Raw genomic sequence first — 22,387 nt, 5'->3', positions numbered from 1 at the left:
GCAGTGAGCCGGGATCGCATTGGTTCATGCAACCCAGCCTGGGCAACAAGAGCAAAAGTCTGTCTTAAAAAAAAAAAAAAAAAAGATTATACCATATATTTACTGTACCCTTTCTATTTTTTGATACGTTTAGATGCACAAATACTTAGTATTGTGTTAGGATTGCTGTAGTATTTGGTGTAGTAACACGCTTGGCCTCAGAGCAGTGGGACGCACCCTCTAGCCCAGGAGTGCTGCTAGGTATGCTATCTAGGCTCGTGGAAGTGCCGTCTCATGTAGGCATATCGACGACAACATCAAACGACGCACTTTTCAGAACATTACATGACTCTGGTGAGAAGACAGGTTTTCCTCCTATACCTGTGAACTTTGATGAATCCCTTTCCTCCAAATCCTGGAGTGCAGGATTTCCTCGGTGCTCACGCAGAAGCGTGACAGAGACATCTGGCGGTGCGCTCTTTGGACATTGGCTGTCGGAACGCTGTCTTGATGTCCTGCCTCAGAGGCATCTCAGACTCAGTGTACAAACCACAGGGGTTTTCCTTCGCCACCAACCTGGTTTCCTTTGGGTGTCTTCTCTGGGACGTAAACATTCAGCTGTGCCCGTCATGACCTCATTTTTTGCCATGCAGTTTGTTTCTAACACCTTTTCTAACCCTTTGCTCAGCCTCTCACCAAGACCTATTTGTGTTATTTTCTAAATGTCACAAACCTGACCCTTCTGTTCATGTCCATCATCACCACCCAGGTCACCTCTTGCCTAGACAACACAGTCACAGTCTTAATTAGTTTACTTATGTCTTTTTTGTTTGTTTGTTTTTGGAGGCAGCCTTGCTCTGTCGCCAGGCTGGAGTGCAGTGGCGCAATCTTGGCTCACTGCACCCTCCGCTTCCCAGGTTCAAGTGATTGTCCTGCTTCAGCCTCCCAAGTAGCTGGGACTAGAGGCGTGCGTCACCACGCCCAGCTAATTTTTGTATTTTTAGTAGAGACGGGGTTTCAGCACGTTGGCCAGGATCGTCTAGATCTCTTGACCTTGTGATCTGCCCACCTTGGCCTCCCAAAGTGCTGGGATTACAGGCATGAGCCACCACACCTGGCCAGAAATGCTTTTTAAAAATGGTTCCACCCAGGCGTGGTGGTTCACGCCTATAATCCTTCGAGGCAGGTGGATCACCTGAGGTCGGGAGTTCGAGACCAGCCTGGCCAACATGGTGAAACCCTGTCTCTGCTAAGAATACAAAGATTAGCCCGGCGTGGTGGCGTGTATGTACCTGTAATCCCAGCTACCCAGGAGGCTGAGGCAGGAGAATCATTTGAACCTGGGAGGCAGAGGTTGCAGTGAGCCGAGATCACGCCATTGCACTCCAGCCTGGGTGACAGAGCAAGACTCCATCTCAAAAAAAAAAAAAAAACAAAACAGTTGCAGGCCGGGCACGCCTGTAATCCCAGCACTTTGGGAGGCCGAGGCAGGCAGATCACATGAGGTCAGGAGTTCAAGACCAGTCTGGTCAACATGGTGAAACCCCATCTCTACTAAAAATACAAAAAAAAAAAAAAAAAAACCTAGCCAGGCATTGTAGTGGGCTCCTGTAATCCCAGCTACTCGGGAGGCTGAGGCTGGAGAATTGCTTGAACCCGGGAGGCAGAGTTTGCAGTGAGCAGAGATAGCGCCATTACACTCCAGCCTGGGCAAAAAGAGCAAGACTCCATCTCAAAAAACAAACAAAAAAGTTCCAATTGGGCAACAGAGTGAGACTCTGTCTCAAAAAAAAAAACCGAACAAAAAAGTTCCAATTGAGGAATTTGAACACTGGATCATAGATGAGGTTAAGGAATTAGTAAATGTTAACTCTTTAAGATGTAATAGTGGCATTGTGGTTATGATGTTTAAAAGCCTTTCTTAGAGACCAAAATGGTGTGCTATCTGGAATTTCATTTAAAATAATCCAGCTGGTTGCAGTGGTTCACGCCTGTAATCCCAGCACTCTGGGAGGCTGAGGTGGGAGGATCACTTGAGTGATCCAGGTTCGAGTGGTGAATATGGTGAAACCCTGTCTCAACTGAAAATATAAAAATTATCTGGGTGTGGTGGCAGGGGCCTGTAATCACAACTACTTGGGAGGCTGAGGCAGGAGAATCACTTGAACTCAGGAGGCGGAGTTTGGGGTGAGCTGAGGTCATGCCACTGCACTCCAGCCTGGGTGACAGAGCAAGACTCCGTGTCAAAAAAATCCAGTGGACTGTGGGAGGATAGGGATGAAACAAGTCCGGCCACATGTTGTTAATGGAAGCGGGCTCATGGGAGTTCATTATACTGCTCTACTTCCATTAAATGCTTGAACTTCTCCATAATAGAAAAGAAATAAAAGAATGGATCAAGTTCAGTAGGGTTTCTGTGCCCTTGAGAGCCTCCACTCATAGCTATAGAAGCTTGCTGTGCCTTGTCACAATGAACAGCTCCCGTCAAGGGGACGGTGCCTCCTTGCTGAGCACTTGTACTTCGTGTTACTGACTTCTCATAGCTTCCTAGTGCAGCAGGGGTTGCTACTCCCATTTTTAAGATAAAGAAATGGAGGCTTATTGAGGCAAGCACGCTTACAAAGAGTGAGAGTTTGGAGATGGGACCTCGAGTACCTCAAAGCCTAATTCCCAACTCCACAGCCCAGTTCCTTTGAGTCTCTGCTCTGGGCTGCTACTTAGATGAGCCCTTAACCAGTGATTTCCTAAGGGAGAGCTGCCGGCAGGGCTCTGCACGCATACACTGGCTGGTGGGGCACTGCCCGGCATTGGGTCTGTGCTACCTTCTTTGAGCTTTTGTTCTCTATGTTCAGGACTTGGGGGTACCATTGCTTTGCTGCATTTGTTTTTTACCTTTAGTCTTATTTGTGGCCCCGGCACCCCCCGGGTAAGCAAGTACTCCAGGGAGCTCACGCAGTGTGCTGGGGTGGTTTCCCTCTGCTGCCCTTCAGGAAGCTCAGCTGTCGTTTGGCCTTCGTCCACTCCCCAACCCTGCAGCATTCATTGGTCCCACTGTAGTGCTCCACAGTAACTGTCAGAACGCCTGTCGTCTGGCATTGCCGGTTTGTTTCCTTGCTGCTGTGACGGCTTTCAGCTCTTCATTAAATGTCAGCATCTTATGAGGCCTTTCCTAACCTGCCTTGTAAAGTCACCCGTTTCTATCTCTGTTGTCATCTGATGTGATCATATGATCTCCTTATTTACCTCTTTCATTAGCATATGAACCCCATGAGGGTAGGCACCTTTTTTTTTTTTTTTTTCCTGAGACAGTCTCACTCTGTTGCGCAGGATGGACTGCAGTGGCACGATCTCGGTTTACTGCAACCTTCATTGCCTCCCTGGTTCAAGCGATTCTCTTATCTTAGCCTCCTGAGTAGCTGGACCACACCTAGCTAATTTTTTGTGTATTTTTAGTAGAGATGAGGTTTCGCTGTGTTGATCAGGCTGGGTTCGAACTCCTGGTCACAAGTGGTCTGCCTGCCTCGACCTCCCAAAGTGCTGGGATTACAGCTGTGAGCCACTGCACCCAGCACCTTTTTTTGTCGTTTACTGCCAAATCCCCAACAACTATAGCATTTACAGGCACATAGTAGATGCTTAAGAATTACCTATTTACAAGAGTACAAACATCGGCAAAAAAAAAGAATTACCTATTGAATAAATGAGAGTTAGCTGGTGCAAAAAAAAAAAAAAAAAAAAAAAAAAAAGCAGTGCAGATTGAGAGACCTGGCCATGGAAAATTACAACGCTCAGGGATAAGGTATGGCAAGGAACTTTTTTTTTTTTTTTCCACTTTATTGCCCAGGCTGGAGTGCAGTGGTATGATCTCGGCTCACTGCAACCTCCACCTCCCAGGTTCAAGCAATTCTCCTGCGTCAGCCTCCTGAGTAGCTGGGACTATAGGTGCACACCACCATGCCCTGGTAATTTTGTATTTTTAGTAGAGACGGGGTTTCGCCATGTTGGCCAGGCTGGTCTCAAACACCTGACCTCAGGTGATCCGTCCGCCTTAGCCTCCCAAATTGCTGGGATTACAGATGTGAGCCACCGCGCCCAGCCTGGCAAGGAACTTTGAGGAGTGGGTGGAGAGAACGCCGAGATGGAGTTGTTTTCAGACGTTTCCATTTGTCCCAGATAGCAATTCCCTTAAATTGTGGCTCAGGCTTCTGTTTTCTAAAATATTCTTAGGTCAGGTGCGGTGGCTCACGCCTGTAATGCCAGCACTTTGGGAGGCTGAGGCAGGCAGATCATCTGAGGGCAGGAGTTCGAAACCAGCCTGACCAACATAGTGAAACCCCGTCTCTACTAAAAATACAAAAGATTAGCTGGGTGTGGTGGTGTGTATCTGTAATCCCAGCTACTTGGGAGGCTGAGGCAGGAGAATCGCTTGAACCCGGGAGGCAGAGGTTGCAGTAAGCCGAGATGTTGCCAAGAGTGACACTCCGTCTCAAAAAAAATACATTCCTTAAAGTCATCTTGACCTTAGTTTATACTTGTAGTTAAATTCTCTCGTAAGAAACAAATCTGGCCGGACGCAGTGGTTCATGCCTGTAATCCCAGCACGTTGGGAGGCCGAGGAGGGTGGATCACCTGAGGTCAGGAGTTCGAGACCAGCCTGGCCAACATGGCGAAACCCCGTCTCTACTAAAAATACAAAAATTAGCTGGATGTGGTGGCGCACGTCTGTAATCCCAGTTCCTTGAGAAGCTGAGGCAGGAGAATCACTTGAACCTGGGAGGCAGAGGTTGCAGTGAGACGAGATTGCGCCATTGCACTTTAAGCCTGGACAACAGAGCAAGACTCTGTCTCAAAAAAAAAAAATCTGAGACTTTATTTCTCTAGCTTCTGGCAACACCCACACTGTCTTCCTGAAAAGGTAGCACCCGAGGGTTCAGGGAAGGAGCCTGGTAGTTCAAGTGCCCGGGGTGAGAAGTGAAGTCTGCCTTGGCCCTTCGCCACTTTAACACCTCCCTTTTTCTGTGTCTCAAGTTTGTTCTGTTTTGCTTCTATTTGCAGAATAGTAATAAATAAATATCAGTGTCCAGCACTGTGTCTGGGCCATAGTATGTGTTCAGTAAATTATATGCCTAATGTTCCATTATTGGAACGCTAAGCACGTGGGAGTTATTTATATCCTACTGCTCGGGTCATCACCAGGGTCTGATTTTTCACATGTGTCTGCAATTCAAAAAATTGCAACTTCTGGCATAAATGGGTTAATATTATTCCTTTTCTCATGCTCTCCCAGAATGTGCCAGGTCTTCCGAGGGAAACACTATACCATGGAAGAACCGGCAGTGTCCTTAAGGCCTCGGCAGAAGTCAGGGTCATTATGTGCTGGGGCCACCACATTTGGTGAAAAGGACTTATTCCCAGGCCTGACCCGCAGGATCACCTATGGAATTGGTTTCTTAGGAGATTCCTGGCTCTTTCTTTGGAGATTGTTATTCCTTAGTAGCCAGGTAGAACAGTTTGCCTCACAGTAGCGAGGCTGGAGTGAGAATCTGATCTAATGCTAGTCAGTTCCTGGGTTCCTTTTAGAGACACACGGCACAGACAGGAAAGCAGGGCTTACTTAGTGTTTGCTCTCCTGGCTCTCATTCATAGCCTTGGGGCCGCTTGGTCTCAGGTTTTCCTGTGGGCTGTAGTTGCAGTCTGTGTCCAGCAGGTGGCAGTGTGGCTCTGCCTACAGGCGGGAGCTCAGAACCTGGGGGCATCAGCTGCATCTCCAGGGGGGCCCAGTTGGGCTATTACTGTTTGGATCACCTTGCATCTGGGAGCAATAGGGCCCTTAGGGTTTATGTAGGTCTGAAATGGCAGTTGGGCCTGCCCACATCCTGTCAGCTTGAAGTCAGCCTTACCTCCTCCCCTCAGCAGCCTGGATTCTCTCTCAGCCACTCTGATAAAGCCCACTGTGCCTCAGAAAAACAGGTTCAGAGAGGGGTGTGCCTGAGGTTGCCAGGTCACCACCCATGTTCCTCCAGTTAGGGGCCTCTCCCAATGCCACCGTTTTCTTCTTGGCCTCTACCCATCGTATTTGTTTTGCTACCTGAGACCATGGACACCTTCAACTTATAAAATTCCCTTCTTCCTGCACAGGGGACCCTCACAATGATCCCAATGCTCAGGGGGATGCCTTCAAGACTCTCTTCGTGGCGAGAGTGGTAAGTCCCCAGCTCCTAGCTCCTGGAACCCCACGCTGCTGAGAGCCTGGGTCTGGCACAAAAGTCAAATAGGCTAGGTACAGGGGAATGTTCCAGGCACTGTGGGACAGCTCTGTTCTCCCATTTAACGTCCTACCCATCTCCTTGTAGAACTATGACACAACAGAATCCAAGCTCCGGAGAGAGTTTGAGGTGTACGGACCTATCAAAAGAGTAAGTGGAGTGGGTCAGGGTGTTTGAATTGGGGGTGCATGGAGGAGGGGCATATCCTGAGAGGGAGGGAGAGAGATCTCAGCCTTGAGCATGGCTCACACCATTTCAGGGCCTGGGTTTATGCATCCTGACTATCTCTATGCAGCAGACCTTGGGCAGCAGGAGTAAAATGAGAAATAATGACTGCTGGTGGTTGGTTGAGAGCAGGGGTTGGCAAAATACAGACTTAAAGTTTTCCTGCTGCTCAGCCAGGCAGGTCTGTTTGTTTACACATTGTCTTTGGCTGCTACTGTTGCAAGGCAGGGTTGGGTTGTTGCAACAGAGTATACGGCCGTCAAAGCTGGAAATACCTACTCTCTGGGTCTTGGCAGAATACCTATGCTGAGTCTTGTTTTAGAGGAAGGCTTTGTTTTACCAGTCCTCTTTTAAGTCACTTAAGTGCTCTGTGTCTAATTTCCTTTATATAACATGGGAGACACATGCCTTCACTGGGCAGTAGTGAGGGCTTGAGGCCATCCTGCACACAAACATGTTAGCCATGTCTCTTCTCCTCCCTCCTCTGTTTCTGATCCGTCTTTTAAAAATATTTATACATGTCAGGCCGAGTGCAGTGGCTCACGTCCATAATCCCAGCACTTTGGGAGGCCGAGAAGGGCAGATCATGAGGTCAGGATTTCAAGACCAGCCTGGCCAACATGGTGAAACCCCGTCTCTACTAAAGATACAAAAAATTACCCAGGTGTGGTGGTGCGTGCCTGTAATTTCAGCTACTCGGGAGGCTGAGGCAGGAGAATCACTTGAGCCCAGGAGGTGCAGGTTGCAGTGAGCTGAGATCGCGCCATTGCACTCCAGCCTGGGCAACAGAGCAAGACTCTATCTCCAAAAGAAAAAAAAAGAATTCCCCTGTCCCATTGGCATTCACAACTCCCTCCTGTTTCCCCAACTCCATTTGTGTCCTCCTGACTCCACATAGAACACCCACATTGGCGCTTCCTTGCTCAACACCCTTCCCAGCGCTTCAGCGACCACGATTCTCGGCCTGGCATTGGGGCGCTTGGTGACCCTGGGCCCGCTCACCCTTGTGGCCTCATCTCCTCGGACTCTTTGTCATCAGTACATGAGCCAGCCCTGCTGAAGTGCATCCCCAGCCTCCTGCCCTCCTGCCCCCAGGCCCTCGGACCTCTGGAGTTACTGCTATTCCACCTGACAGGCTGACACCTCACTGTCTTCCTTCATCTCTCTTCTTTCTTTAGGTCTTAGCTTAAGTGTCATTTTCTCCAGGAAGCCGCCTCTGTGCCCTCTGCTCCTGCCATTAGAACATGAGTTACTCAGGGCTCTTGAAGGACAGAGAGGGTCTGAGGCCTCACCCGGCCCAGGGCCTGGTGCACAGGCTGTTGTGGGGTTGGTGGGACGGAGCCGCCCTGTGGCAGGACTCACCCCTGTCCCCATGTGCCCCGCAGATACACATGGTCTACAGTAAGCGGTCAGGAAAGCCCCGTGGCTATGCCTTCATTGAGTACGAACACGAGCGAGACATGCACTGTGAGTACCTCCCGCCGAGCCCCGCCCTCTGACCCGCTCTCACTTCTCTGCTGCCCCAGCCCCTCCCAGTCTGTCCCCTCCCCCACCCTGCCACACCTGACATTAGCGATGTCTCTTTTCCTCCTCCCTCTGTTTCTGATGTATCTTTTTTTTTTTATATACGTGTTTTTTAAAAAACAAAAACCAAATCCCCCACAACGTGTGTGTGTGTGTGAACCTGGGGAGGTAAGTGTCACACGTTGAACCTCAGGGGCAAAGAGGGAACTTGGTGGGGGGCTGGGGCCAGCTGGAGGTGGGGGGAGGGGTCGGATTTTGGGGGAGCCTCCCCCATTCCCCCCACCGAAGTTGGGGGTGGCCAGGTTGCAATGAGGACTGGCCTTTGAACCTGCCCTCTCTTCCCCCCCAGTAGAACTGGGGCTGGGCCACCCGACCCTCCGCCTCCCCAACCCTGGCCCCCCACCCTGTTCCTCAGCGGGCAGTGGGGTGATAGGCATGTTGAGCGCCTGCCCCTACAGTTCCAAAGCCCCCTTTGAGGCTGCCGCGGCGTCCACATGGGCAGGGATGGGTGGGGGAGGGTGGGCAGGGCTGCGGCGTGTCCAGGGGCCGCCGTATTAATTGACTGTTCTTATTGTCACTGCAGCCACCACGCAGCTGGCTTGCAGCTGATGCTTACGCTCCCCTTACAACACCTCAGTGTATGGTTGGTATAAGGGTTTGTATCATGGGTAAGATCACTCAGCACCGCACACCAGCCCAGCTTAGCCAGGCAGCTCAGGTGCAGCGAGGCGCCCCTCCTCCCACCCCAGTCGCCCCAGCAGCCTCCCCGCACCCATGGCCCTTTCCTTGTTTGGGTGCCCTTTGTCCCTCCTGCCCCGATCCGTATGCTCTCCGAGAATCTTGCTGATCCCAGGAGGGGAAGGATGAACCTGGTGGGAAAGGCGGTGGCCTCTCCGCTTGGGTTCCACCCAGCCTCTGATGACCCGGCTTCGTGATGTCAGCGGCGAGGTGGCGGGAACACCGAGGGCAGGGCTCCAGGCCAGGGCTCCACTGGAACCCTTCAGCCTTCCCTCCCTGCCCCCGTGCTTTCTGTGGGGCTGCTACTGTGCTGGCCCTGGAGAGTCTTTTTGGCTGCTAGTTTTGGGGTGCTCTGCCCCCTTCCTGTCTTCCTTACTGTGGTTGAGGCCTCCCGAGGGGGCTGGCTGTGATGTCCGGCCGCTCTCCAGAGGTGGTCAGGAGCTCCCTAAAGTGCATGGAATTGGGGCTTGGGGTGTGGGAGGGGCCAAGGGGTAGGCTGCCAGCAGCTGAAGGTGTGGTAGGTTTTTACTAAAGAACCTTCCACTGTCTAGAGACATGAGAGAGGGAAAGAGAGAGAGAGGCCTAGACGAACACAATCACATGTTTTCTTTGCTGTTCCTCCCGGGATGGGCCTCTTTTGGGGTTTGGGACTCTGAACCCGAGCAGGGTTCCTTCACTTGACTTTGATCCTGGTCCTTAAATGCCTTTCCCCACTCCCCTCCTGTGGGTTCAGGGGCCAAGCGGCCCCTCCTCAGAGCACGGGCAGCACCGTCTCCTGGACCCCTGTGTGCCAGCCTCTGCAGATGCAGCTGGTGGGAGGGAGCATGGAGTTGGAGGTGGAGAAGTCACTCCTGGTCCTCGGAGGGGGTGGGCTGTGTGCCTAGTTCAGTGTGACTTGGGGATTGGTGAGGGCGGACAGGTTTTTGAGGCCTCCCTAGCCTTCTTTGTAAATTCACACGAGATAGCCCAGAGCTTTCCAGCGCCCAGCTTGGATGATAATCCTCGTCTCCCCCACCCTAAGGCCTCCTTGAGATTTCTTTGGGGTCCACCACGTCCTCTGCCTGTCTCCAGGTGGTACAGGAGATGTGGTTCCTCTCCCTCTCCTGGCTCCCTAGAACTCCCCACTTCCTCTCCCTGTAGCTTTAGCTGACCCCATGGTGGTGGGTGTGGGGTCTGTGCGCGTGCTCAGGTAAGCTTGGGGGCTCCAGGTAAGCGGTCCCGTGTCCCCCCCCCGGGAAGCCCGCCTCCTCGCCAGGCCCCCAGGAGTTGCCGAGCCCCCCCCATCCCGCTCGGTTTGGACACCCGCAAGGCCGGCATCGGTAAATGGCACCTTTTTCTCTTCCTCTGGTTGTTATTTGGGGGGGAGCGGGCTGGGGCGGGGCAGGGTATTACGGTTGGTTGAGGACAGCACCCTAGGCCAGGGCTGGGTGGGGGAACGGGGACTTTTTGGCCTTCATGACAGTCCCACGTTGATCACAGGCCAGGGCCTCAGGCTTGCCTTCTGCTATGCGCTGCCCGAGAGCAGCAGTGAGCCTGTCCCCCGTCTCTCCTCTACGACTCCCCTTTCCTGGCAGGCTCAGGCTGGGGTGTTCTCCCGGCGTGTGTTGAGCCGGGGGTGTGGAGGGCGAGATGGGGCAGGGCTGGGGGGAGGCAGAGTCAGTCGTCTCAGGTAAGGCAGGGATTTTCAGTAGCACCGCACGGCTCCCCATGCTTCCTCCACTGCCCCTCTCCCCTGCTGCAGGGGCCCCGCCAGGCCCCCTGGGAGTGTATAACCCGCCTCTCTGCTCCCTGCCATTTCCTGAAGATTCCTCCCACCCCCTTCTGGTTCATTTTCTGTTCTGATGTCTGTTCCCCCCACACTCACCCCCCTCCAAAAAAAACAAAAACAGAAAAAACCGGTGTGGTCTGGGGTGCAGAGCGTCCCAGCTGGGCCTCCTGCCCCGGCTTGGTGTCTCAGGGTGCATGCTTGGGGTTGTGGAGGAGCCCCCTCCCCCACAGCAGAGTCCAGCGTGGAGTTAACCTTCAGTTTCTTTGCAGCGATTTTGGCCGCCCTGGCGGGAGGGGGCTGCTCCATCATGTGGGAGAGGAAGGACCGGGGAGCCCAGGGGGTGGCGGGTGAGGGTGGACGTCTCCCCCGACCAGGAGTGGTTGGGGCGCTGAGAGGAAGCAGACGCTGAGATGGAGCAGGCCCTTCACCGGTTTGGGAGAGGGTTGGTCTGGCTGTCAGTTGCCTGGCTGTCTGTTGGGCGTGTGCGTGTGCGTGATGATGGGGACATGGGGCGGGGATTCTATAGAGCTGGGCCTGTCCTGACTAGAGGACCCTCTGGGGACTCCTCTCCCCTCCCCCTCCCCACATCTGTTACAGCCGCTTACAAACACGCAGACGGCAAGAAGATTGATGGCAGGAGGGTCCTTGTGGACGTGGAGAGGGGCCGAACCGTGAAGGGCTGGAGGCCCCGGCGGCTAGGTGAGCACGTTCTGCCCTCGACGGGCTCTCAGGGGCCCTGGGCCTGGTGGCCTTGTTCTCCCTTTGCTGCTGCTTTCTGCTTCTCTGTCTCCTGCTGGCCCACCTCTCCCATCGCGTCCTCATCTCCAGCTTCTCTCTCTTGTGGCCATCACATTTCTGACAGCTGCCTATCTCCTCGTTCTGGGTTGCTGTGAGGAGCAGGGGCACCAAGCTGGAGAGGCCTGAGCCCACATGCTGGCGTCCGCGCTTGCTAGCTGGGGGTCCCCTTCTCCTGCCTCATTGTCCTCCTCTCAGTGGAAATAACCCCGAGTTCACTGAGCTCAGTGTCCTGGGTGCCCAGCTTGGCAGTGACGCATGCTGGGGTTGTAAATGTCACCCGCTCATCTGCTTCTGCTGCTTGCTGTTGCCCTTGTTCGCTCTTTTACTGATTCAGCAAGTACCTATTTGATCACCAGCCATGTGCCAGGCTTCTAGTCAAGAGCAACACAGAGGCAGCCTCTGCCCTCTGAGCCTCCTGCAGTCGGTCTCCTCATTGTCATTCGCTGTCTCAGGCAAGGTCAGTTTGGCTGCAAGTATCAGAAATAAACTTGAGCTTCCTGAAACATAAAGGGCCTTGTTGATACAGAATCATGGGCATCCTTTGGAGTTCAGAGGTATGTGATGTCCGTGGACCTGAGAACCTGGTAGCTGAAGCTGTTAAGAGCTGGGGCAGCCAGGCCAGGCGCAGTGGCTCGCCTGTAATCCCAGCACTTTGGGAGGCCGAGGCGGGTGGATCATGAGGTCAGGAGTTCGAGATCAGCCTGGCCAAGATGTTGAAACCCCGTCTCTACTAAAAATACAAAAATTAGCTGGGTGTGGTGGCGGGTGCCTGTAATCCCATCTACTTGGGAGGCTGAGGCAGAGGATTGCTTGAACCCGGGAGGCAGAGGTTGCAGTGAGCCAAGATAGAGTCACTGCATTCCATCCAGCCTGGGTGCCAGAGCAAGACTCTGTCTCAAAAAAAAAAAAAAAAAAAAAAAACTGGGACGACCCACCTGTGATGTGTAACAGCCCACGGCTTGCTTCTGCCTCGTTTGCCTCCATGCAGCTGGGTCTGTCCCATGCCTCTTTGCACTGGCCCAACACAGCATGCCGCAGGCCCCATCTTTACACTCAGTCCTGGATGAGTCTCTTGTTTCAGGGTGGGCACATTTGATTGACTTAGTATTGGGCCTGGGGTCCTGTTGCTCAGGCATGCTTATTAAGGACTGAATCCTGCAAAGCTGAGTGACAGTTGTCAGAGAAGATGATGGTCCCTGGGCAGACACCCAGGCAGTAGTAGTAACTTGGGGCTCCTGTCCTGCCTCCCAGCCCTGTGTCCTCGCTCTGGATTCACCTGTGCTAGGGAGACCACACTCTCAGCTGCTGAGCCTCTGAGCTTACCAGGCATGTTCTTACCTTACTCTGGTCTCTCTGGGGTGGAGTGAGTTCTTATAGCTTTGCTGTTTCCTGTTGGGGCGGAAGAATTCTAGAATCTCAGTCTTTCCAGAATCTCAGAATCTTCTAGTTCAATTGCCATTCAAACTTTTTGTTGGTGTTAGCCAATAACATCTTGACTCGGTGCACCTGCAGAAATACTGTAACCTAAAGTTTGAGGAAACAGTTTTTTCTGTGTAGTAAGTATATAGTTGTATTCTGCTGTTTTGTTACTTAAGATGTTGGTTGCAACCCATCAGATTGATGATGTGACTCATTTCTGGGTCATGACCTGAAAATAGGAAAGGCTAGTCTAGCTGCCCTGTGTCTGTGACATGGCAGGTGCCTGGTCTGCTGCCTGCTTCTATGAGAATGTCTCCCTGCAGCCTCTTTTCTATACAGAACTCAGCCCTGCCTCACGGAAGCTTTTCCAGACAGTGTGAGATAGAGGAGCGCTTGAGAAGGCAGGTTTTGCAGCAGACGGCAGTGACAGCCCAGTTCTGCACCTTCTTCGCTGAGTCACTGTGGGCCAGTGACTTGATCTGAGATTGTTTCCCCATCAGAACCATGAGGTTATCATCTGTGCCTTGGGGCTGTTCATCTATTCACTTGACACACACACATCCACCTCTCTATACCAGCTGCAGCGCCACCTGCTGGTACCATGAGCAAGAGCTGGGCACGCCCACGGTCCCGGTGCCTTGCAGTCTGGTGGGAGAGGCAGGTAGGGGTTGACTCAGGTAGCAAACCTGAAACTCCGGGGAAAGGAAGCGTTTCTGCAGCTGTGAGTACGTAGGACTGTGAGGAGAGGCTTCCCGAAGAAGGGATGTTCGGGCTAGCGTTAAGGGTGAGTGTGAGTTCACCAGAGAAGGAAAGGGAGACCAGTCCAGGGCAAGGAGAATGCGCAGACACTGGCAGGAAGGTGAGCGCGGGGACACCGGGAAAGGCCTGGGACATGCAGCCAAGAGCCGCGGATCACGCTAGCAGGGCCCGCTCTTGCTGCCTCTACCACCAGTTGACAAGGAGTTTGGACCTTAGGCTGGGGGACGCCACCAAAGGCTTCTAAGCAGATCACATTTTTGGATGGAAAGATCATTGGCTTCGGGTTTGTGTGAGGGCAAGGATGATTGGAAGGGAGGGTTTTGAGGAGGCTGTGAAGTGCGCTGTGGTTAAGATGATGCGCTTTGGGGTCAAACGTGGGTTCCAGTAATAGCTGTTTCCCAGCGAACGCTTCGTGTGAGTTAATTAGGGAAGACGTGGCTGTCTTGTGATGGGAGTGCACGGGATGAACTGCACGGGGGGACCCGGCCCTGTGAACACTAAGCCAGGGGCTGCCTTCCTGCCCTTTGCTCTTGGAGTCGGCTCATTTCTGCTCCTCCGGGCCCTGCTCCTGCCCAGACTGACCCTCTGTCCGTCTGCCCTGCCCCAGGAGGAGGCCTCGGTGGTACCAGAAGAGGAGGGGCTGATGTGAACATCCGACATTCAGGCCGCGATGACACCTCCCGCTACGATGAGAGGTAAGATTGGGCGACCGGTGTCCTGGGGTGGGGGGCAGTCACGGGGGGGAGCCGAGCCACACAGGTCTGCCCACCTCATCCAGGCCCGGCCCCTCCCCGCTTCCGCACAGGGACCGGGACCGGGACCGTGAGCGGGAGCGCAGAGAGCGGAGCCGGGAGCGAGACAAGGAGCGAGAACGGCGACGCTCCCGCTCTCGGGACCGGCGGAGGCGCTCACGGAGTCGCGACAAGGAGGAGCGGAGGCGCTCCAGGGAGCGGAGCAAGGACAAGGACCGGGACCGGAAGCGGCGAAGCAGCCGGAGTCGGGAGCGGGCCCGGCGGGAGCGGGAGCGCAAGGAGGAGCTGCGGGGCGGCGGTGGCGACATGGCGGAGCCCTCTGAGGCGGGTGACGCGCCCCCTGATGATGGGCCTCCAGGGGAGCTCGGGCCTGACGGCCCTGACGGTCCAGAGGAAAAGGGCCGGGATCGTGACCGGGAGCGACGGCGGAGCCACCGGAGTGAGCGCGAGCGGCGCCGGGACCGGGATCGTGACCGTGACCGTGACCGCGAGCACAAACGGGGGGAGCGGGGCAGTGAGCGGGGCAGGGATGAGGCCCGAGGTGGGGGCGGTGGCCAGGACAACGGGCTGGAGGGTCTGGGCAATGACAGCCGAGACATGTACATGGAGTCTGAGGGTGGCGATGGCTACCTGGCTCCGGAGAATGGGTATTTGATGGAGACTGCACCGGAGTGAAGAGGTCCTCTCCATCCGCTGTGTTTGGACGCGTTCCTGCCCAGCCCCTTGCTGTCATCCCCTCCCCCAACCTTGGCCACCTGAGTTTGTCCTCCAAGGGTAGGTGTCTCATTTGTTCTGGCCCCTTGGATTTAAAAATAAAATTAATTTCCTGTTGATAGTGGGCACCTCGGCTTCTTCCTCACTGCTCTGTTCTCCCCAGAAGGTTGTTCCTGACTTGATAGCCCTGCTTGGTTTGGTTTCCAGGGCGTACTTAACGACTTGAGCGTTAGGACGTGAGGCTGGCTGTGCCCAGTAGCCAGAGCTGTTGAAAGTGGGGTGAGGACGCCTCTCGGGCTCCTTGTCTCCCTTGTGTTTTTCACCTTTTTCTTTTTCATCTCTGCCATACATTCCTCGGGGCTGACCATACCCGTCTTGGTGGGGGCTGGGAATTAGGAGGGGACTTGATTATTCAGGGGAAGCTGCAGTTTTGAATATGTAAGGGAAGCTACCATTTGCAAGAGAGAGGGGCACACGGGGTGAGGAAAGGCAGAATGAACGCACTGGGCACGGGTGAGATGGGGCAGAGCAGGAAGGGTGGACTCCCATCATACTTAGTAGTGACAGAGGAGTAACGAGCAGAAACACAAAAGAGGTTCCACCAGCAATTGAGATTTCAAGCAGATTCCTGGACAAAAGATTAAAGACATCGGTGTTGAGAACACTTCAGTCTAGTGAGTGCAGGGAAGGAAGCCAGTCAGCCTTGCAGAACCCTAGAGGGTCAAGGCTGCAGCTCCAGGAGAGCAAGGGTGGGAGGCCAGAGGGAGAGCTCGGTACAGAACAGTTGGCCTCCCTGTTGGCACTCAGGATGCCTGGGAGCTGGGCCAGGGGTGCCTAGGCAAACCTGCTTGTGTTCAGACCTGCTTGTGTCTTGTAGAAGCGTCTCAGCCTGAAGGCAAACTTGGCCTGATAACTCAGAGGGTCTGTGACTGACAGGCAGGATTTCAGTCTGCTTTTTAACGGCTTCAGTTTAACCAACGGAGGATACCCAGACATTTAAGGAAAAACAGACCACAAGATAAATAGAAAAAGTGACCCTGGAAGAAATGACTTAGGAATAAACTTCATACCTCTAGTTAGTATATTTCATAGCTATCCCAGATACTGCAACTATTAAGACTTCTAGTATTGGCTACAAGAAGCCCATTTTGGACTAACATGGCACAGACTGGTTACATAAAAGCTGGACAATAGGCAAAAACTTAGGAAAGGCGCCGGAGAGCAGCCAGCTTTGATGAGGCTTGAGGGGGTGTGATCCGTTAAGAGAACACACAGGTGTGTTTCGTACTTACCCTTGCCTTTTCCTTGAGGATGTTTTGCCATTTAGCCTGAGGAAGTCAGGCAGGACTGACTTCCACTGGGCCAAGTTCACAGAGGTTCAGCCAGGCAGCTGGGACTTGACAAAACAGGAGAGGAGGGCACTGAGCTCCCAAATCTACGTGCACCCTCCCTTAGAGGCATCTGCCAACTCAAGCTGCTCACTGTCTGCAAGACCCCCCAAGAAACTCATCAGAATGCAGTAACTGGGAGTCTAAGGAACTGGTGGCCTGGAGACTGCAGCAGCCGTGCTGTTGTAGGGGAGACAGGTTGGGGTTCAAGGCCCACCATGGATTGGCCCTGCTTGAGATGGCCAGGGTGCCTCAGTGTCAGAGTAACGCTATAACAGAAGAAATCAGACTAAGAGGCTGGGCGCGGTGGCTCATGCTTGTAATCCCAGCACTTTGGGAAGCGGAGGTGGGTGGAGTTGGGTGGATTACTTGAGGTCAGGAGTTCAAGACTAGCCTGGCCAACATGGTGAAACCCTGTCTCTACCAAAAATACAAAAATTACCCTGAGGCCAGGTGCGGTGGCTCATGCCTGTAATCCCAGCTCTTTGGGAGGCCGAGGCGGGCAGATCACCTGAGGTCAGGAGTTTGAGACTATCCTGGCCAACATGGCAAAACCCAATCTCTACTAAAAAATACAAAACATTAGCCGGGCATGGTAGTGAGCGCCTGTAATCCCAGGCACTCAGGAGGCTGAGGCAGGAGAATGGCTTGAACCTGGGAGGTGGAGGTTGCAGTGAGCCGAGATGGCGCCACTGCACTCCAGCCTGGGTAACAGAGAGACTCCATCTCAAAAAGAATAAATAATCAATCAGGCTAAGAAAGCCTAAAACCAAACTTTTTCAGGATTTGGGCAGTCTGCTAGTCAGAAGAAAACTCTGGAAGAAGATAACGTTCCGAGTCTCCACATGTACTATTTTTAGTACCCATTACTCAGCATCTACTCAATAGTTAACCAGCCTTGCTAGAAAGGACTTAATTTGCTGAAAACCAAGAGGGAAACAAAATAGACAATAGAAAGAGACCCAGGCAGGGGTGATTCAGATGTTGGAGTTATCATAACTATGATATATTCACAAAATAAGGAAAAGATGGGCTGGGCGCGGTGGCTTACGCTTGTAATCCCAGCACTTTGGGAGGCCGAGGTGGGCGGATCACGAGGTCAGGAGATCGAGACCATGGTGAAACCCCGTCTCTACTAAAAATACAAAAAAAAAAAAAAATTAGCCGGGCGTGGTGGCGGGCGCCTGTAGTCCCAGCTACTCGGAGAGGCTGAGGCAGGAGAATGGCGTGAACCCGGGAGGCAGAGCTTGCAGTGAGCCGAGATTGCGCCACTGCACTCCAGCCTGGGTGACAGAGCGAGACTCCGTCTCAAAAAAAAAAAAGGAAAAGATGGAGAATGTTGAGATATCTGGAATCTACCTACTTGAGAGGCAGAGGTAGGAGGATTCTGTAAGCCAAGGAGTTTGAGATTACAGTGAGCTATGATCACGCCACTGCACTCCAGCCTGGGTGACGGGAAGACCCTGCCTCAAAAAAAAAAAAAAAAAAAATCTGGAATCTAACAAAAAGTTAAATCGCAATTCTAGAACTAGAAAACACAACTGAAATTAAGAATTCAGTAGGTGGTGGCCAGGCATGGTGGCTCTGTAAACTCAAAACTTTGGGAGGCCAAGGTGGAAGGATCACTTGAGCCCAGGAGATGGAGACCAGCCTGGGCAACATTGCAAAAGCCTGGTCTCTACAAAAAATACAAAAATTAGCCAAACGTGGCGTGCGCCTATGGTCCCAGATACTCAGGAGGCTGAGGTGGAAGGATTACCTGAGCCCAGGGAGGTCAAGGCTGCAGTGAGCCATGATTGCATGACTGCTCTTCATCTTGGGCAACAAAGTGAGACCCTGTAACAACAACAACAAAACACCATACACACACACTAAAGAACTTAGTAGACAGCCGGGCGTGGTGGCTAACGCCTGTAATCCCAGCACTGTGGGAGTCCAAGGTAGGCGGATCACCTGAGATCAGGAGTTCGAGACCAGCCTGGCTAATATGGTGAAACACTGTCTCTACTAAAAATGCAAAAGGCGGGCGTGGCGGCGGGTGCCTGTAGTCCCAGCTACTCGGGAGGCTGAGGCAGGATAATTGCTTGAACCTGGGAGGCGGAGGTTACAATGAGCTGAGATTGTGCCACTGCACTCCAGCCTGGGGGACAGAGCAAGACTCTGTCAAAAAAAAAAAAAAAAAAGGAATTTAGTAGTTAATGAGACACTAGATAAAGCGGAGTCTTCCTTATCAATGCTAGAAATGCTAGGAAAGATTGACTTGAACAAACCTTTTTTTTTTTTTTTTTGAGACAGAGTTTCGCTCCTGTCGCCCAGGCTGGAGTGCAGTGGGCGATCTTGGCTCACTGCAACCTCCACCTTCTGGGTTCAAGCGATTCTCCTGCCTCAGCTTCCTGAGTAGCTGGGAATGTGCCACCACGCCTGACTAATTTTTGTGTTCTTAGTAGAAACGGGGTTTCACCATGTTAGCCAGGCTAGTCTCGAGCTCCTGACTTCAGGTGATCCTCCCGCCTCAGCCTCCCAAAGTGCTGGGATTACAGGCATGAGCCACCGCGCCTGGCCTCAAACTTTCTTGAAAGAGACATCTCACAACTTCTTTAGGAAAAACTGAAGCCATACTTCACTAAAATGAAGGATTTTCTTTTTTTTTTTTTTTTTTTTTTTTTTTGAAACGGAGTCTCGCTCTTTCACCCAGGCTGGAGTGCGGTGGCGCGATCTCCGCTCACTGCAAGCTCCGCCTCCCGGGTTCACGCCATTCTCCTGCCTCAGCCTCTCCGAGTAGCTGGGACTACAGGCGCCCGCCACCACGCCCGGCTAATTTTTTGTATTTTTAGTAGAGACGGGGTTTCACCATGGTCTCGATCTCCTGACCTCGTGATCCGCCCGCCTCGGCCTCCCAAAGTGCTGGGATTACAAGCGTGAGCCACCGCGCCCGGCAATGAAGGATTTTCAAGAAGAAACTAGATCTAATTCGGGAGATCAGTGGAAGTTAGTTCCAGGATGGCAGTTTCTAGAAAGCAATTTGGCTCAGAGTTGGGTAAGAGGACCGAAGTTTCCCAGAAGTTTCGGGAAAAGATGGTAAGAGCAGAAAATCAATCTGTAATCTATTACATCTAAATTGATAAATCAAGGGCTGGGTGCAGTGACTGACGCCTATAATCTTAGCACTTTGGGAGGCCGAAGTGGGCAGATCACTCAGGGTCAGGAGTTCAAGACCAGCTTGGCCAACATGGAGAAACCCTGTCACTACTAAAAATATACAAATTAGCCAGGTATGGTGTGGGCGGGCGGGGGTCACCTGTAATCCCAGCCACTCAGGAGACAAGGGCAGGAGAATCGCTTGAACCCGGGAGGCAGAGGTTGCAGTGAGCTGAGATGGTGCCACTGTACTCCAGCCTAGGCAACAGTCCACTTCATCTCAAAAAAATTAAAAAATAGCCGTGCGTGGTGGCTCATGCCTGTAATCCCTACACTTTGGGAGGCCGAGGCAGGTGGATCACAAGGTCAGGAGTTCAAGACCAGCCTGGTCAATATGGTGAAACCCTGTCTCTACTAAAAATACAAAAAATTAGCTGGGTGTGGTGGCGCACACCTGTAGTCCCAGCTGCTTGGGAGGCTGAGGCAGAAGAATCGCTTGAACCCGAGAGGCAGAGGTTGCAGTGAGTGGAGACTGCAGCCACTGCACTCCAGCCTGGATGACAGAGAGAGACTCCACCTCAAATAAATAGAGAGACGACAGATAAATATATATATATATGTGTATATATGTATAGAGAGAGAAATAGCATGTTACTTAGACACAGAAGCAGCTCTCAGACTAAACATCTGTAAGTTCCCTCTCACAGTGAGTAGAGTTAGGAGAGGTAGAGGCTGGTGCTTTTCACTATTAGCCTGTCTGTGTTATTTGATTTTGTTTTTAATCCCATAAAGACATTACTTTTTGCTAAAGAGAGAACTACAGTGAAGGAGAGAGCCAGACAAACCTGCTCTAGTCCTCCCACTTGGAACAAGCCCTTTTCTGGACTCCATATCGCCACCCAGCAGAACCAGAAGAGCAGCAGCCAGACTTCTCCAAAGTCTTGTCCACATCTCCTCAGCCTCTCTAGAGCATGATACCACTGACCACTTCCTTTTTTAATTTTTTGTTTATTTAATTTTCCAAGACGGAGTTTCACTCTTATTGCCCAGGCTGGAGTGTAATGGCACGATCTCGGCTCACCACAACCTCCACCTCCTGGGTTCAAGCAATTCTCCTGCCTCAGCCTCCCGAATAGCTGGGATTACAGGCACCCGCCACCACGCCCAGCTAATTTTTTGTATTTTTAGTAGAGATGGGGTTTCATCAAGTTGGCCAGGCTGGTCTCAAACTCCTGACCTCAGGTGATCCACCCGCCTCAGCCTCCCAAAATGCTTACAGGCGTGAGCCACCATGCCTGGCCTCACTTTTTTTTGTTTTTTTTTTGATACGGAGTTTCGCTCTTGTTGCCGAAGCTGGAATGCAATGGCGCGATCTCGGCTCACCGAAACCTCCGCCTCCTGGGTTCAAACAGTTCTCCTGCCTCAGCCTCCCCAGTAGTTGGGATTATAGGCATGCACCACCACGCCTGGCTAATTTTGTAAAGACGGGGTTTCTCCATGTTGGTCAGGCTGGTCTCCTGACCTCAGGCGATCCACCTGCCTCGGCCCCCCAAAGTGCTGGGATTACAGGCATAAGCCACCATGCCCAGCCACACTTCTTTTTAAAAACACTCTCAGCCAGGCACAGTAGTTCACGCCTGTAAACTCAGCACTTTGGGAGGCCAAGGCAGGGGGACTGTTTGAGCCCAGGAGTTCAAGACCAGCCTGAGCAACAAAGACTCCTCCATCTAAAACAAACAAAAAAAAAGATAAAAAACCTCTCTTCTCATGGTTTCTCCCACCTGGGTTTCTGCCTACATTTCAGGCCATTCTCTGCTGTCCTCCTGACTTATAAGTGTTAGAGAGGTTTGGGGACCAGTCCTAGGCCGTCTTAATATTCGCTTGTCCCTGACATTCTTATCCACTCCCGTGGTTTTATTTACCACCTGTGTCCCAATACTCAAACATGCCTGCAGACCAGGTTGCTCTTTTGAGCCCTAGACCTAGATCGATAGTTTCTCCCCATGGATTCTGCATAGGCTCCTCAAATTCAAAATATCCAGTATCGGCCAGGCAAGGTGGCTCACGCCTGTAATCCCAGCACTTTGGGAGGCTGAGGCAGGTGGATCACTTGAGGTCAGGAGTTCGAGACCAGCCTGGCCATCATGGTGAAACCCCATCTCTACGAAAAATACAACAATTTGGCAGGCGCGGAGGTGCGCACCTGCACTCCCAGCTACTCGGGAGGCTGAGGCAGGAGAATTGCTTGTACCCGGGAGGCAGAGGTTGCAATGAGCCGAGATCGTGCCACTGCACTCGAGACTGGGCAACAGAGGGAAGACTCTGTCTCAAAGAACAAACAAAATATCCAGTATCCCTCCTTCAGTGTAGACCATCTTAAAAATGGCACCAAAGCACCTTAATACTGTCTTCTCCCTGCACCTCCCAATCCCCACATATAGACAAGCACCAAGGCTCGTCCAGACACTTTCCACATCTGCCCACCCATCTTCTGTGCTTTGGCCCTGGTGCCAGCTGCCACCTGGATGGCTGTGGTAGCCTCTCAAGTTGCCCCGCTGCTTCTCCTCTTGTTCTTGTCCAAACTAGTCTCCACAGTGGCTACAGTGATTTTTTTTTTTCAATAGATACGAGGTCTCACTATATTGCCCATGCTGGTCTTGAACTCCTGGGCTCAAGTAGTCTTGCTGCAGCCTCCCAAAGTGTTAGGATTACAGATGTGAGCCACCATGCCCAGCCCCAGTGATCTTAAAATACAAATTTGAGGCCTAACCTGGGCGACAGAGCGAAGCTCCATCTCAAAAATAATAATAATACAAATTTGAGTGTCATATTTTACTCTTAGGAGTTTGCATGAAGCCCCAAATCCTCAAGGCGCATATGCCAACGCAGGAGCCCAGGCATAAACTATCCTGCCGGCCT

At 52.4% G+C, this 22,387-nt stretch overlaps 1 protein-coding gene across 5 annotated transcripts in view; it reads left to right on the top strand.

Annotated features, from left to right (window-relative positions):
- Nucleotides 1-15,059, top strand: part of SNRNP70 (small nuclear ribonucleoprotein U1 subunit 70) — a 34,293-nt gene extending 19,234 nt beyond the window's left edge. For 4 of the 5 annotated variants that reach the window (XM_032169184.2, XM_032169185.2, XM_058425607.1 and 1 more), the window contains 6 exons: nucleotides 6,118-6,182; nucleotides 6,333-6,395; nucleotides 7,856-7,937; nucleotides 11,098-11,199; nucleotides 14,084-14,171; nucleotides 14,255-15,059. In XM_032169184.2, coding sequence (XP_032025075.1) covers nucleotides 6,118-6,182; nucleotides 6,333-6,395; nucleotides 7,856-7,937; nucleotides 11,098-11,199; nucleotides 14,084-14,171; nucleotides 14,255-14,903 — 1,049 coding nt within the window. In that variant the 3' untranslated portion in view covers nucleotides 14,904-15,059. The remainder of the gene's footprint in view (nucleotides 1-6,117; nucleotides 6,183-6,332; nucleotides 6,396-7,855; nucleotides 7,938-11,097; nucleotides 11,200-14,083; nucleotides 14,172-14,254) is intronic. The other variant, XM_032169186.2, reaches the window with a different exon arrangement.
- Nucleotides 15,060-22,387: the final 7,328 nt, after the last annotated feature.

Source organism: Hylobates moloch, unplaced genomic scaffold (assembly GCF_009828535.3).
Source record: "Hylobates moloch isolate HMO894 unplaced genomic scaffold, HMol_V3 SCAFFOLD_12, whole genome shotgun sequence".
Lineage (NCBI taxonomy): Eukaryota > Metazoa > Chordata > Mammalia > Primates > Hylobatidae > Hylobates > Hylobates moloch.
The sequence above is the reverse complement of the archived record's forward strand: the minus strand, read 5'-3'. Positions and strand labels throughout refer to the sequence as shown.